Genomic DNA, 15096 nt, shown 5'->3' with positions numbered 1-15096 from the left:
TGTAGACATTTGACGGCCCAAGACGTTGACCGGGCCGTACCGGCTTAATTTCCTGACCTCTCCAGCTGATCCAGCTCTTCACTCGTCACTCTCGCGTATCTCTCCTTTTTCTCTTCTGTCTTGTCTTCCTCGTTCAGCCGTTTATCCAAACTTAGGTCGCCAAATAAATCAAAATCGACAACCAAACGGTCCATTATGCAGGCGAACACAGCTGACAGCAGCTTTTGATGCAGGTTTTGATGAAAAGTTTCATGTTGCCATGGAAACCACACAGACTCGGGCAATAAGATAAAGGCGTCTATGCATCCATGATAACCTTGAGAGATTGACTGCTTGGGGCACACCGGCCAAATTGGCCGTGAGGGGTACAATTATTTTCAGGGCACTACGGCCAGAGCGAGGGCCATCATGGCCGTCGTGGCCGTCTTAGCCGTGGTATAATTCCCACCCCGGTTCCAACCATCAAACCTCTCTTCAAAACAAAGAGTTTTTACAAATAATAATAATAATTCCACGATGTGTGTGTGTGAACTCCACATGATCCTCTGTGTGAATCAGATGCATCAGAGCTGCTGGGAGGAGCCAGGCTAACCACTCCCATAGACTTCAAGTCTTTATGCTAAGCTAACAGGAAATGCCACCCATAGGAACTGAACCGCTGGACGTCCCGAGGAGGAGATGGTGTCCCACATCTGGACTCAGTCTGAGGAAGAGGGGAGAAGGGAGATTTTGCTCAAAATATTGGAATGTTCCTTTAAAGAACAGAACGAGCTCCCTGTCAACCTGAGAACAGATTTCCACATTTTAAAGAACTCCAGGTCACGAAGGAAAGGAGGAGGTAGGAAGGAAAGGAGGAAGGATGTTAGGAGGAACAGGATGTGTCCGCTGAGGGAGGAGAGGAGGAAGGATAAGCTCCTCCTCCTCGCTCATCACTACAGCTCCTCCCTCTCTCCCTCCTCTCTCCTCACTTTTAGCTCGTCCTCTTCCTCTCTGTCATCCCTCCTCCTCCCTCTCCCTCCATCTTTACTCATCCACTTAACTCCTCCTCCTCTCCTTCTCCTTCCTCGTGCCTCTAGCTCCTCCCCTCCCTCTCCTTCTCTCTCTCTCTCTCTCTCTCTCTCTCTCTCTCAGTGTGTGTGTGATCACATCAGTCGGAGGAGAGAGTGTGTGTGTGTGGGTGTCGATCGCCCCGTCAGAATGGCGAGTCTGTGCCTGCTGCTGCTGAGCGCCGCTCTGATACACACTGTCCAGGTAGGTGTGTGTGTGTGTCTGTCTGTGTGTGTGTGTGTGTGTGTGTGTGTGTGTGTGTGTGTGTGTGTGTGTGTGTGTGTGTCTGTGTGTGCGTGTTGTTCGTAGACAAACATGCATGTCGTTTATGCGTGTGTGTGTCATCATGATGTTGTGTAACCACGGTAACCAGATATTATTCAGTCATGCAGAATAACAGCACCGCTCGCTGTCTATGTACCTATCTACCTGTCTCGCTCTCTGTATGTCTGTCTGTGGTGTGAGACAGACAGACAGACACTCAGACAGACAGACAGATATTCTGAAATGTGAAAGGGAAATGGAAAATGAGCGAGGGAGCAGCAGAGAGAGAGAGAGAGAGATATCAGTAGCATCATGATGGACTGAAAAGCACAAGTCACACACACACACACACACACACACACACACACACACACACACACACACACACACACACACACACAGTGTGACATAACCCTCGCAGGGCTGGCTCTGCAGCAGCTGTCACAGATGGAACATTAGTTTCACCTCCAGCACCGGTCACCATGGCGACAGGAGACGGTAACCCACAGCAACCAGGCCATAATCTGTGTACGTGTGTGTATGCGTGCATGTGCGTGTGTGCATGCGTGCATGTGTGTGTGTGTGTGTGTGTACATGTACGTGTACGTGTGTGTGTGTGTGTGTGTGTGGTAATGATAAGGCTCCACACAGCGGGGGGGTGGGGGGGGCGGTGTGTCGCTCTCTGGCCATGTTTACAGTATTTCTCACTGTCAGTTGTTTGTTTTGTTGTTGTTGTTGTTGTTGTTGTTGTTGTTGTTGTTGTTTGCAGTTTTTTCTGACCTCTCAATATTTTTGTGTATATTTTTGTAACTCCTCTTCTTTTGCTCATTTTAAAGTTGAACCTCTTAGCTTTGTGTTTTTCTGACGTTCATGCTCAGCTCCTCACCCCTTCACATTCATTCATTCATTCACTCATTCATTCATTCACTCATTCATCTAACTTTGATCGAAACTGCATTCAGTTACAAATTCGATCCACATTTGACCAAAGTGACATACAGGAGATTTTTATAAACCACAAGGACAGAGCAGTTAGCAGTTAGCAGTTAGCAGTTAGCAGCTAGCAGTTAGCAGTTAGCAGTTAGCAGTTAGCAGCTAGCAGCTAGCAGTTAGCAGTTAGCAGCTAGCAGTTAGCAGCTAGCAGTTAGCAGCTAGCAGCTAGCAGTTAGCAGTTAGCAGTTAGCAGCTAGCGACACAGGAGCACAGTGAATGGAGAGCTGTCACGGCTAACGTCCCACCGGGCTTGGCTAGCTTCAGCAGAACACGCAGGACGTCCTGGTGGCTGATGTGTGTGTGTTGGGTTTGTATTGGTGTGCGTAACATTCCTAATTTGTAGTTAATTAGCAGTTAATTTGGTTAGCTTGCTAGCTAAACAAATTGCTGACAGGAAGTTGTAACATGAAGACAGAAGAAACAAACCGTTGAAAAATTCCCACTGAAAAACATTAGAAACTGGGGATACCCGGCCTCCAGACGTCTGTCCCGCCACGCTTTACAATGTTTGGCCCGTTAGCGCTAATTAGCAGCACGTAGCCACGTTAGCTCGCTGACCGTTTACTAACCAGTGCGCTAGCTAGCTAACCTCCCCGCTAAATTCATGTCATTGTTATCTTACAGGTGGTGTGTGTGTTCTCAGGTCATGTGGTATAAAACGCCGGTTTCAGACGCCGCCGACGTCGGTCTGCCTCGGCACGGCGCACACCTGTTCAAAATGGCCGCCGTGCGAACGCAGACGCTTCGCTGTGTCTCAGTCGAGGCCGTTCACCTGCCGACCAGGTGCTGTCGCTGCAGTTACCGCTTCATGTGTCCATTCATGTGTGTGTGTGTGTGTGTGTGTGTGTGAGAGAGAGTGTGTGAGCGTGTGTGTGTGTCTCTGAGTGAGTGACCTCAGGTTTCTGTTTGACCGTGGCGGCGGCGGTGGCAGCGGCGGCGGCGGCGTCTCGCTCTCATTAATCGTGTTTGTGCTTCTTGAAGCTGCTGTCAGCGTAACGAGGCGCTGACTGGCAGAGCAGAGAGCATGCTGGGAAACGTCAGAGCCGCCAGCTGATCCAGGAGCCGCCATTGAGCCGGTGCTGGGGGGCGGGGCTAATTCTCAGGTTAAAGTCAGAAATCTACGAAAAAAAACTCACAAATTTATAAGAAACTCAGAAATTCAGAGATTCTAGCTAACATTAGCACACAGACTGAAAACAAGCTGTAGGTTTGCCTGCAGTGGATTTGAGCTCGCGTTGCTCACAGGACCCCCGACTGCCCCCTCGGCCCCGCCCCCCGGGCCCGGCCCCGCCCCCTGCCTCTTGGCCCCGCCCTCGTACTCCGTCACTGCTACACGCTGACACTCTGACAGCAAAAGCTGCTTCGTCCAGTGAAGACACACAGATGCATTCATTTTTTCATCACCAATTTCATAGGCAAAAGTAGTTTTTAACTTTTTAAAAATATTTTTATTTTTGTATTATTTACATTTTTGCACATTTTTGTTGTAAATTATTTTTAATTACAATTTACCCATGTCTGTCTTCTTCCTGTCTGTAGTCCTGTAAACATACTGACAGATGGACAGACGTGAACCTCCACAGTCCACAGCAGTACCATGTCACACTGTACTGCAGTACCTCACAGTAGTACTCTCAGTGTGCTGTGTAGTATCTCTGACGTATGATGGCAAAAATAAAATGAGAGAAAATGCTGAAATTAGAATCATGACACAAAATGCCATAGTTTAGTATGTTAATAAAAATGTCGTACTGTAGTAAGTCTCACTGCATAAGGAGTGTGTGTGTGTGTGTGTGTGTGTGTGTGTGTGTGTGTGTGTGTGTGTGTGCGCAGTCTGGGAGGATTCTGCTGAATCAGTAACACTCCATCCTCGCTCTGTTCTCTCTTTCGCTCTCACTCCGTCTTCTCATTAATTTCCCCCTGACTGTTCGCTCCACACACACACACACACACACACACACACACACACACACACACACACACACAAAGCAGTGTGCCTCCTGGATAATCAATAGTAATATTTCTCTCTCTCTCTCTCTCACACACACACACACACACACACACACACACAGACACACATACAGGGCTGGTCTAATTAGCAGAGGGAGGGAACAGAGTAGAACAGAACAGCTCGTTAAGAACACCAGCTGCCATGGCAACAGCAGGCCTCCTGGACACGGGCAGCATCCTCATAGCAAACATACACACACACAGACACACACACACACACACACACACACACACACACACACACACACACACACACACACACACACACACACAGCGTTTGGGTCTGGATGGTGTTTACATGAAGAACTGAACAGATGAACACATAAAAAAAGAAGAAAAGACGTTACTGAGGTGAGCAAAGAGGAAAAAGAAAGACGTGCAGAACAACACACACACACACACACAGCCAGCAGGCTGGGGGTGAGGGGGTGGGTGTGTGTGTGTGTGTGTGTGTGTGTGTGGGGGGGGGGGGGGGGGGGGGGGGGGGGTGATGGATGTTGTCTGCTGGCTGTGAATCAGACTCGCCCACAGACAGATACCATGACTCAGCAAAACACAGGCACCATCATGGTGACGTGGTGGCAGCAGCTTCAGTCTGCTGACGCTCCGTCACGACTCGCCGCCTCCTCAGCTGCTCTGCCTACACACACACACACACACACACACACACACACACACACACACACACACACACACACACACACACACATATAGATCTGAGAAAACATACATCTGCTCCTGCTGGGAGCCAAGGCAGCTCCTTCTGCACGGCTCAGCTCAGAACCAGCAGCACACTACAGCACTACAGTACTACAGTACTACAATACTACACTACAGTGCTACGGCACTACAGCACTACAGTACTACAGTACTACACTACAGTACTACAGCACTACAGCCAGGGTGAGAATTACACAATTTTAGGGGTGAGGCCATTTGGCCTTTGGTGTTGCATTAAGGCCACATGCCAGGGCACCAAGGCCATTGAGTAAAATGCATGGACTTGTAACCTATGCTATGAATAAACAGCATAACTTCATACAATTAACAAAAAAACAACACACAAAATACAATGCAATTATACAACTATTACCAACAAAATAAAATATATGATCAAAATGTTTTCATACTGTGAGCATTTCGCTCTCAAAATATCAAAGTTTTTTGCTAGTATTCTCTCCGTTTCAGTGGAAACACATGAGATCTGACGGTAACTAGTCCTTATCAGCCAACTTGGGCTTATCATGTTTTCTAGACATCGTGATTCCCCAAAACTGAATAAATCCGACACACAGCAACACAAAACTGCTCTGCTAGCTCAATCATGTTGGAACTAGAATATCAGCTGGAAAAAATAATTTTTTCATGGACTGATAGTTATACTTCTGCCGACTTCTCAGTCATTTTTAAGCTAACAGTTGCCGTGACAACGACTCACCAACACAGCTGATCTTTATCTACAACCAACTCATATTCACAGTTATATTTAAATACAGGCTACTGCTTTCCAGTGTTGGCACCACAACAAACATCTGTCTTTTCATAAAGTCACCGGCAGATGTTTTATTTCAGCTGGGGGTGTGTCACTCCAATTTAACGTCAGCTCCGATTAATGTGGCTAAGCAGCAAAACTAAGGACAGTAAGCAGTCACATTAAGGCTGAACAGAGTTATAGAATCACCTTTTCAGGCTGTTATCAATTTACCTCTGAAATAAAGACCACAGCTTTCACAGATGTGTTGATTTATTAAATGTTCATTTCAATGCACAGATGCAAACAAATTGACAAACTAATTAAATCAATGGCCTAGGCAACTCATTAAGACTAAAATTAATAACGATTAATAGGCTAATTAATAACTGATAACATTAACACATTAATAACAAGAACAAAGTTACAGCCGCACATCTCCATGAGAAATCTTCCCGGTACTGTCCGTGGTGCTGAATCTGCCTCAGCAGGTACTGTCCGTGGTGCTGAATCTGCCTCAGCAGGTACTGTCCGTGGTGCTGAATCTGCCTCAGCAGGTACTGTCCGTGGTTCTGACTCTGCCTCAGCAGGTACTGTCCGTGGTTCTGACTCTGCCTCAGCAGGTACTGTCCGTGGTACTGACTCTGCCTCAGCAGGTACTGTTTCAGTGAAAAGTTTCATGTTGCCATGGAAACCACACAGACCCGGGCAATAAGATATAGGCGGAGTAATATTTTCAGTGTTGAGGTATTTTTCATGTGAGCACAGCTAGCCGTGCTGTCATGCTCATTTGAGCACATTCTAAACGTCTGATTGACCAATCAGATTGCTCGGTTGGATCTATGTGTTGTATAATGGTTGCGCGCGAGCGCATGAAAAACATTGCTTTGCTTCAAAGCCACCAACATGAGCGGAAACTCAGTTCACTTTTCGCTTTTTCCCCACTTTAGCAGTACAGTACTACAGTACTACAGGCTACAGCACTACAGCACTACAGCACTACAGCAGTACAGTACTACAGTACTACAGCACTACAGTACTACAGTACTACAGCACTACAGTACTACAGTACTAGAGCACTACAGTACTACAGGCTACAGCACTACAGTACTACAGTACTACAGCACTACAGTACTACAGTACTACAGGCTACAGCACTACAGTACTACAGTACTACAGCACTACAGTACTACAGTACTACAGCACTACAGTACTACAGTACTAGAGCACTACAGTACTACAGGCAATAGCACTACAGTACTACAGCACTACCGCAGTACAGCACTACAGTACTACAGTACTACAGCACTACAGTACTACAGCACTACAGCACCACTGGCTACAGTACTACAGCACTACAGCACTACAGTACTACACTACAGCACTGCAGTACTACAGCACTACAATACTACAGTACTACAGCACTACAGTACTACAGTACTACTGGCTACAGCACTACAGTACTACACTACAGTACTACAGCACTACAGCACTGCTGGCTACAGTACTACAGCTCTACAATTCTACAGCACTACAGTACTACAGCGCTATAGTACTACTGGCTACAGTACTACAGTACTGCAGCACTACAGTACTACAGCACTACAGTACTGCTGACTACAGTACTACAGCACTACAGCACTAAAGTACTACAGTACTACAGCACTACAGCACTACAGTACTACAGTACGATAGCACTACAGTACTACAGTACTACAGTACTACAGCACTACTGCACTACAGTACTACTGGCTACAGTACTACAGTACTACTGGCTACAGTACTACAGCACTACAGTAGTACAGTACAACAGTAATACAGCACTTCAGTACTACAGCTCTACAGTAGTACACAGTAGTACTACAGTGTGTGTGGGGGGGTTGTACTGTAGACTAGAGACTTGCTAAAATATAATACATTCATCATTCAGCATTAGTAGTAACAGTGACAGTACACTAGCAGTAGTAGTAGCAGTATCAGGTGTAACAGCAGTAGTATCAGTATCAGTAGCTTCAGTATCAGTACACTAGTTTCAGTAGTATCAGTAGTTTCAGTAGTTTCAGTAGTATCAGTAGTATCAGTATCAGTAGTATCAGTACTATCAGTAGTTTCAGTAGTATCAGTAGTTTCAGCAGTATCAGTAGTATCAGTATCAGTAGTTTCAGTAGTATCAGTAGTTTCAGTAGTATCAGTATCAGTAGTTTCAGTAGTATCAGTAGTATCAGTATCAGTAGAAACAGTAATATCAGTAGTATCAGTACCAGTAGTATCAGTAGTATCAGTAGTATCAGTATCAGTAGTATCAGTAGTATCAGTATCAGTAGTATCAATAGTACCAGTAGTATGAGTAGTATCAGTATCGGTAATATCAGTAGTATCAGTAGTATCAGTATCAGGAGCATCAGGAGCATCAGTAGTATCAGTATTAGTAGTATTAGTAGTATCAGTATCAGTAGTATCAGTAGTATCAGTATCAGTAGTATCAGTAGTATCACTAGTATCAGCATCAGTAGTATCAGTAGTATTAGTAGTATCAGTAGTATCACTAGTATCAGCATCAGCAGTATCAGTAGTATTAGTAGTATCAGTATCAGTATTATCAGTAGTCTCAGTATCAGTATTATTAGTAGTATCAGTATCAGTAGTATCAGTAGTATCAGCTCAGTAGTATCAGTAGTATTAGTAGTATCAGTATTAGTAGTATCAGTAGTATCAGCTCAGTAGTATCAGTAGTATCAGTAGTATCAGCTCAGTAGTATCAGTAGTATCAGTATCAGTAGTATCAGTATTATCAGTAGTATCAGTATCAGTAGTATTAGTAGTATCAGTATCAGTAGTATCAGTAGTATCAGCTCAGTAGTATCAGTAGTATTAGTAGTATCAGTATCAGTAGTATCAGTATCAGTAGTATTAGTAGTATCAGTATCAGTAGTATCAGTAGTATCAGCTCAGTAGTATCAGTAGTATCAGTAGTATCAGCTCAGTAGTATCAGTAGTATATGTAGTATCAGTATCAGTACTGTAAGTGTTAGTTATTGCAGCAGATCAGACTGCAGTGTCACACTCTGCTGCCTGAGAGGAGACTAAATATCATATCAGTCCAAACACTGTGTGTGTGTGTGTGTGTGTGTGAGAGAGAGAGAGAGAGAGAGAGAGAGAGAGAGTGTGTGTGTGTGTGTGTGTGTGTGTGAGAGAGAGAGGGAGAGAGAGAGAGAGAGAGAGAGAGAGAGAGAGAGAGTGTGTGTGTGTGTGTGTGTGTGAGAGGGAGAGAGAGAGAGAGAGAGAGAGAGAGAGAGTGTGTGTGTGTGTGTGTGTGTGAGAGAGAGAGAAAGAGAGAGAGAGAGAGTGTGTGTGTGAGAGAGAGAGAGAGTGTGTGTGTGTGTGTGTGTGTGTGTGTGTGTGAGAGAGAGAGAGAGAGAGAGTGTGTGTGTGTGTGTGTGTGTGTGAGAGAGAGAGAGAGAGAGAGAGAGAGAGAGTGTGTGTGTGTGTGTGTGTGTGTGTGTGTGAGAGAGAGAACTCTGAGTCAGCCAGGAAGTGAGGCGATGTGAGTGGGAGGTGAGAAGACTGCAGAGGAGAGAAATCATCCTCCTGTCTTCCCTTTCCTCCTTCCTGTCCTCCTCCTCCTCTTCATCATCTTCATCATCGGCCCCCCCACTCCCCCACCCCCACACACCCCCGCAAAGGAGGCTCGGGCTGTGACCTCTGACCTCCTGGATGTTGTCCACTCTGTGTCTTGTGTCCTGGTGAGGACGTGTGTGATTGTGTCTGTTGTTTCCATGGCAACGTGATGCTGCGTGTGTTTGCGTCTCTGCAGCCGACCCGGCCGAGTGCTCAGCGCTGCCCCCCGATGGACAGAACAGCTAATCTAATGTCTCTCTCTCTCTCCTCGCTCGCCCAGTCTCTGCCTACAGCTCGTGCCGGTGGGCGTGGCCTAGATGTCTCAGTGGGCGTGGCCAGACGTCTGCGCAGGGAGCTCCGTGACTTGCTGCCCTATGAGGCCGAGATGCTGACGTATCCCACCGGGAGGGGGGGCGGGGTCAACGACCCCTACTACCAATCTGACGACTGGAGGGGGAGGGGCTTGGACCAGGCTCTGCAACGATTGGTGGAGAGCGACCAGAGGAGGGAGCTGCAGCAGGAAGAGGAACAGGAAGCAGGTCAGAGAGTGAAAATGTAGAGAGCGCCACCCATGTTCCATCCAGAGAACTGCACTGCCTCTGTGAGCCTCGTTACCGCCACCTGGTGGTGGGAGTGAGGGTTTCATAAGAAACATTAAGCATCACGTTCACAGTTCATAATGCAAAAATAAATCCAGCTCTAACTGGAAATTGATTAGTCAATCAGCTAATTGTTAGTTTTCAGTAGTTTTTATGATCAATCAGGCAATTTTAGCCATTTGTCCAATAAAAACGACACTGTGATCGACACCAGCATCTCTGAGATTGTTTTCCTCTCCTCTGATCATCTGATCATATGATTATAAAATCAATACTCTGGGTTTGTGGTCGTGGGTCAGACTGAGGGGGCGGTGCTAAAGAAACATTTGTGTCTCATTCAAAACTCCATGAGGTGCAAAGACAAACTCTCTTTACCTTCACCTGGCGGCTGCACCGCCTTCAGCCTGAGGACTCAGTGACGCTCAGCCAATCAGAGGCCACGCAGCAGTTACCTGTCATACTCACCTGATGCAAAACGGAGGAAGCTGTGATCGCTGCAGCACAGGAGGCCACACCTGCTTTTTTTTCTCTCTGACTCACAGCACCTGACCGGGCTGTCATCTCTCCTCTCCTCTGATTGGATGTTATCAGTGGTAACCCCGCCCCCACAGCTTTGAGTTAGCAGGTCCCTGCTGCACCTTCTAGCAGCTGTTAGCATCTGTTCCTGCCATCAGTCTGTCTTACTGTTTTGCAGATTACCTTTTTTCAGCAAATTCACTTGATTTTTTTTTTCAAAAACATAAGAAAAAGACGGTGAGACGATTAGCAAGAAATGACCCCAAAATTTACAAGAAATTATTAAAAAGTTTCAAGGATATGAGCAAAAAGGGCATTTTTGGAGAGCCTGAACATTGGGGGGGACTTGTACCTTTCAATGTATATGGGCGTTACTGCCTTGTATTCAAGTCTTTAATGTCTTAACTAATTAGATTTTGATAAAAATCTGACATTTCACCTGATTTCGTTGATTTTAAGATGAAACCTGTTTTCTCAAACTGCTGAATAATCCAAACTGACCGACCAACAGCCTACCTGGCAGCTCTGCTCCGCCTGCTGAGCGAGGCGGAGAGCGCGGGATTGGTCGGCCCCGGCGATGTGGACGTGGTGGAGGAGGAGGAGGAGGACGAGGAGGACGAGGAGGAGCCGGGGGACTTCCAGGGCCCGGCCCCCCCGGACTACGATGAGACGGGCCGGGCGGTGAGCATGGGCAAGCCCCCGGCGGCCTGGTGGGGCCTGATGGAGCCGCAGCTCGCCCACGCCCTGCTGCAGAGGTCAGCGTCACCTCACACACACACACACACACACACACACACCACACACACACACACACCCACACACACACACACACACACACGTACACACACACACACACACCTACACACACACACACACACACACACACACACAGTCCTTGTGTGATTGCTGTTTTTCCAGACGCTGACAGAAGTAGCTCGAGTCGACCCTCTCACTCTCTCCGCTCTCTGATCTGAACCGGCAGTGAAACTAGTCCTCCTCTCTGACCTTTGACCTCTCCTGCAGGGTGGAGCCTCAGATCGCCCAGGCTCTGCTAGAGCGAGCGAGGCAGGAGAGACTGCAGCAGGCTGCAAGACCTGGACCAGGACTGACCCAAAGACCTGGACCAGGACTGACCCAAAGACCGGGACCAGGACTGTCCAGAGGAACTGACCAGGAGACTCTGAGGTGAGGAAGAACGATGCTGCCTTACATCTTCCCAGCAGGTCCTGGTCCTGCTGGGTGATGCTGTTCTCATGGCCGACATGATGGTGGTGGTGTGTGTTAGAGCAAAACAACATGGAGCTGGAAAAAAACTCAGAAAACCAGTTTGTCTTTTCCTCTTTGTGCGTGGCTCCACCCGTGCTGCCCCCTGCTGGCCGAGGCTCCACCTGTGCTGCCCCCTGCTGGCCGTGTCTCAGGCCTGCAGCTGATCCCCTCAGCAGATTCTACTCTGACATGGGATTCAGGAACAAGGAGATCCTGCTGATCTGAGCCCAGAATCAGCAGATTGTTTTCTTCTGAATCGGCCCAAGTCACAGCAACGTCTCTTCAGAGTCCAGATGCTGAGGAGGAGGTTGGGGTTCTGGACTCAGACCAGCAGGATTTCCTTCAGACTGGATCCAACAGGAGGAGGACAAACTGGTTTCACTGGTTTTATTCTTGTAAATTTACCACCTTAACCTCTGTAATTCTCAGATGTTTTTTTCCATACGATGGCTTTAATACGCTGTGGAGGGTTTGCTGCCCCCCCTCGCTCTGACCCGGCAGGGAGCAGAGGGTCTTCCTGCACATAAACTGTGATTTGGTCTGGAAACTGGCCTGGAGTCCAGAGAGAATTACATTCATTAAATGAGGACAGGAAGCACAGGGGCTGATGGGAAAATACCTGCAATAACAGCACACTGCTGGGAGCGAGGCTGCTGATTGGATAATCACAGCCTGCTGGTAAAAATGATGGCGTAGTTTTGATCAGTTCTGTAATAAATATGGAATCAATCACCCTGCATCACATCATCACATGAGGCTGAAACACTCATCTCCCCCTCCCTCCTTAGATACCTGGTTGCTAGGATACTGGCGAGCCTTGGCCCCGGCAACGCCGGCAGCCCCTCCGGTCGCCGAGCGAGGAGGGACCTGACTATCCCAGCCGGAGGGGGCGGGGCCAATGCTGCCAGCCCCGCCCACAGGAGAACCCGCCGTTCCCTCGATGACATGCCGCCCCCGTCGCCTAGCAACGACCCCCCCCTGCTGCGAGTGAAGAGGCTGGAGGTGGAGGAGGAGGAGGAGGAAGGGAGGAGGAGAGGGGGAGGAGGAGGGGGGGAGAACACCACACCCCAGCAGCGTCCCGCCGCCACCGCCGGCCTGCAGAGGATGAAACGCATCGATACCATGGCAACAGCAGAAGAACTGAATCATGGGAGTGGTAGGCGCCGGAGGAGAGCCGCAGTGAACTACGACCCCCAGATACTGATTCAGCAGATCCTACAGTATCTGGAGGAGTAGGAGGAGGAGGAGGAGGAGGAGGAGGAGGAGAAAAGGAATGATGGAGGGAGGAGGGAGAGGAGGAGGAGAGAAGGAATGATGGAGGGAGGAGGGAGAGGAGGAGGAGAGAAGGAATGATGGAGGGAGGAGGGAGAGGAGGAGGAGAGAAGGAGTGATGGAGGGAGGAGGAGGAGGACAGGGATCAGGGGACGTAGGAAGAGAAAGGAGAGGAAAAGAAAAGGAGAAACAGAAAAGGAGGTGTGGAAGAGATTCGGTGGATGGACAGAAAGTGAGAAAGAAAACACATTCTGTATTACCTGCAATGGAGGGAGGAGGAGGAGGAGGGAGGGAGGGAGGGAGGAGAAATGGAGGTGTGGAGGTGCAGAGGTACCCCATAAAGTTAGCTATTAACGTTAATTAGCATGCTAGCAGACTGAGCTACCAGAGACACGTGGATGATTTCAGTGCTAATCATCTGAGGAGCTGTTTAAAGCTTAAAGCTGTTTAGAGGAAATTTATGGAAAAGTTGAAAAATGATTGAAAAATGATCAGTTCAGTAATAAATCTAGAATCAGTCCGATCGATCAGATCCATGGCTGTTCAGCCGAGTGTTTCTCCTCCTTCTGTTCAGACTGTCTCCTGTCCTGAGCCCGGACAGACAGACAGAGAGAGGGTGAGACAGGGAGAGAGACAGACAGGTGGAGAGAGAGGGTGCTTCTGGGTAAATGTGTGTGCAGCTCGGCGTGTTGTGTTCCTGCATATTAGCTTCAGTCTGTGCTTCAGTCACTTCTGTCAGTGTAAACTCGTCTGTAGTGAACTTCTGTCTTTTCTTTGATCTCTCACTCCAGATTAAAGTCAATATCCCACCACAGCCTGCTGTCTGCCTGTCTGTCTGCCTGTCTGTCTGCCTGTCTCTCTGGACTGGTATCTGCTTTGATCCGTTGTTGCTCCTTTGGTTCGGGACGAGCATCGTAAAGTCCAAAAAAACAAAACAATGAAAGGCCGGTTCTTCCGTTCTTTGCGACGGCACCTGAAGGCAGCAGCAGAGTCTCCTGAGTCTGAGCCGAGCGCCGCTGCTGCACCTGAACGTCTCACAAACACAGTCTTTTTTTTATTATTATTATTATTAAATTCTTTGCATACAAAACATTTTTTTTTGCATACAACACAATAACAGGATAATCAAAGTCCACAAGGTGAACAGCATCAGCTCCTATTAGTATAAAAAAAAGGAAAAAACAGAAATGGGAAAGAAAAAGAACTATCACTTTAAAACAGAGACTGAATCATAGGATATCCTTTAGACTGAGGCTTCAGAGAAAAATCATCATACACTCTCACTAACTTATTGCTTTTCTTGTTATTAATTAATCTCATAGCTCTGAGCACAGAATTAAGTTCTAATTGAAAAGGCAAGAATTTGGGGATAGATTTGGAAAACTTTTGTTGTGAATGAAAAACTTAGCATATAGAATAACAAAGTTAATTAAATATTTAAAGGTTCTGTCGACTGGGTTACTATAGTAACAAATTATATCTTTTAGCTTTAGAGAAAAGGGTGCTTTGGAAGCTTTAAGGAAGTAAGTCTCTAGATCAAACCAAAACTGTTTAGCGGCCATGCAGTCAAAGAATAAATGAAACCATGAAACCCAAAGGTCCGTTTCCCACCGATGTGGACAACTGTTGTTTTTCGGAAAGTTATTACACCTCCACCACTAAAGTTGGGACGAAATTGCCACGCAGTCGGTTGTGTTATTCACCAAAATCAGACAGCTGTTACTGTGAGCCTTGCTGGCTTTATGCCCAGCGAAACGCACCCTTTTATAATAATGCATAAACAGAATGAAAGACTGGGGGCATCTTTCTAAGAAAATTCCAAAGCATGACGTTTCTAAAATACATCTTGATGCATGCAAAGTACACGAGCAATGGAAACTCCACAGTACAATAGATGCTGAAATGGAGAAGAATTGTAAATGCGCATTGTAAATGTAACACTCACTCTAGCTTCATGTCACTTGGCATCCAGGGGCCAAAGGGAGGCGCTTGGTCAGGGAAATGCTGGCAACTTTTTATCAGTAATTGAATTATTGGCAC

General features: G+C 47.2%; 1 protein-coding gene across 1 annotated transcript; it reads left to right on the top strand.

Moving 5' to 3' along the window:
* Positions 1 to 1146: 1146 nt before the first annotated feature.
* pcsk1nl (proprotein convertase subtilisin/kexin type 1 inhibitor, like) lies at positions 1147 to 13045 on the top strand. The gene is made up of 6 exons (XM_030055773.1): positions 1147 to 1251; positions 9684 to 9942; positions 11030 to 11273; positions 11542 to 11703; positions 12573 to 12801; positions 12832 to 13045. Exons 1-6 carry the CDS (start codon positions 1198 to 1200, stop codon positions 13018 to 13020), a joined length of 1137 nt encoding a protein of 378 aa, XP_029911633.1. The 5' UTR covers positions 1147 to 1197; the 3' UTR covers positions 13021 to 13045.
* The last annotated feature ends 2051 nt before the right edge of the window (positions 13046 to 15096 follow it).

This window comes from Myripristis murdjan, chromosome 7 (assembly GCF_902150065.1).
Source record: "Myripristis murdjan chromosome 7, fMyrMur1.1, whole genome shotgun sequence".
NCBI classification, from domain to species: domain Eukaryota; kingdom Metazoa; phylum Chordata; class Actinopteri; order Holocentriformes; family Holocentridae; genus Myripristis; species Myripristis murdjan.
The sequence above is the reverse complement of the archived record's forward strand: the minus strand, read 5'-3'. Positions and strand labels throughout refer to the sequence as shown.

Bases quoted from the DNA above. Each gene is read 5' to 3' on its own strand.
- pcsk1nl (XM_030055773.1), top strand. From the start codon at position 1,198: ATGGCGAGTCTGTGCCTGCTGCTGCTGAGCGCCGCTCTGATACACACT. The intron at 1,252-9,683 runs GTAGGTGTGTGT...TCGCTCGCCCAG, and splicing joins CTCTGATACACACTGTCCAG to TCTCTGCCTACAGCTCGTGC. The intron at 9,943-11,029 runs GTCAGAGAGTGA...ACCGACCAACAG, and splicing joins GGAAGAGGAACAGGAAGCAG to CCTACCTGGCAGCTCTGCTC.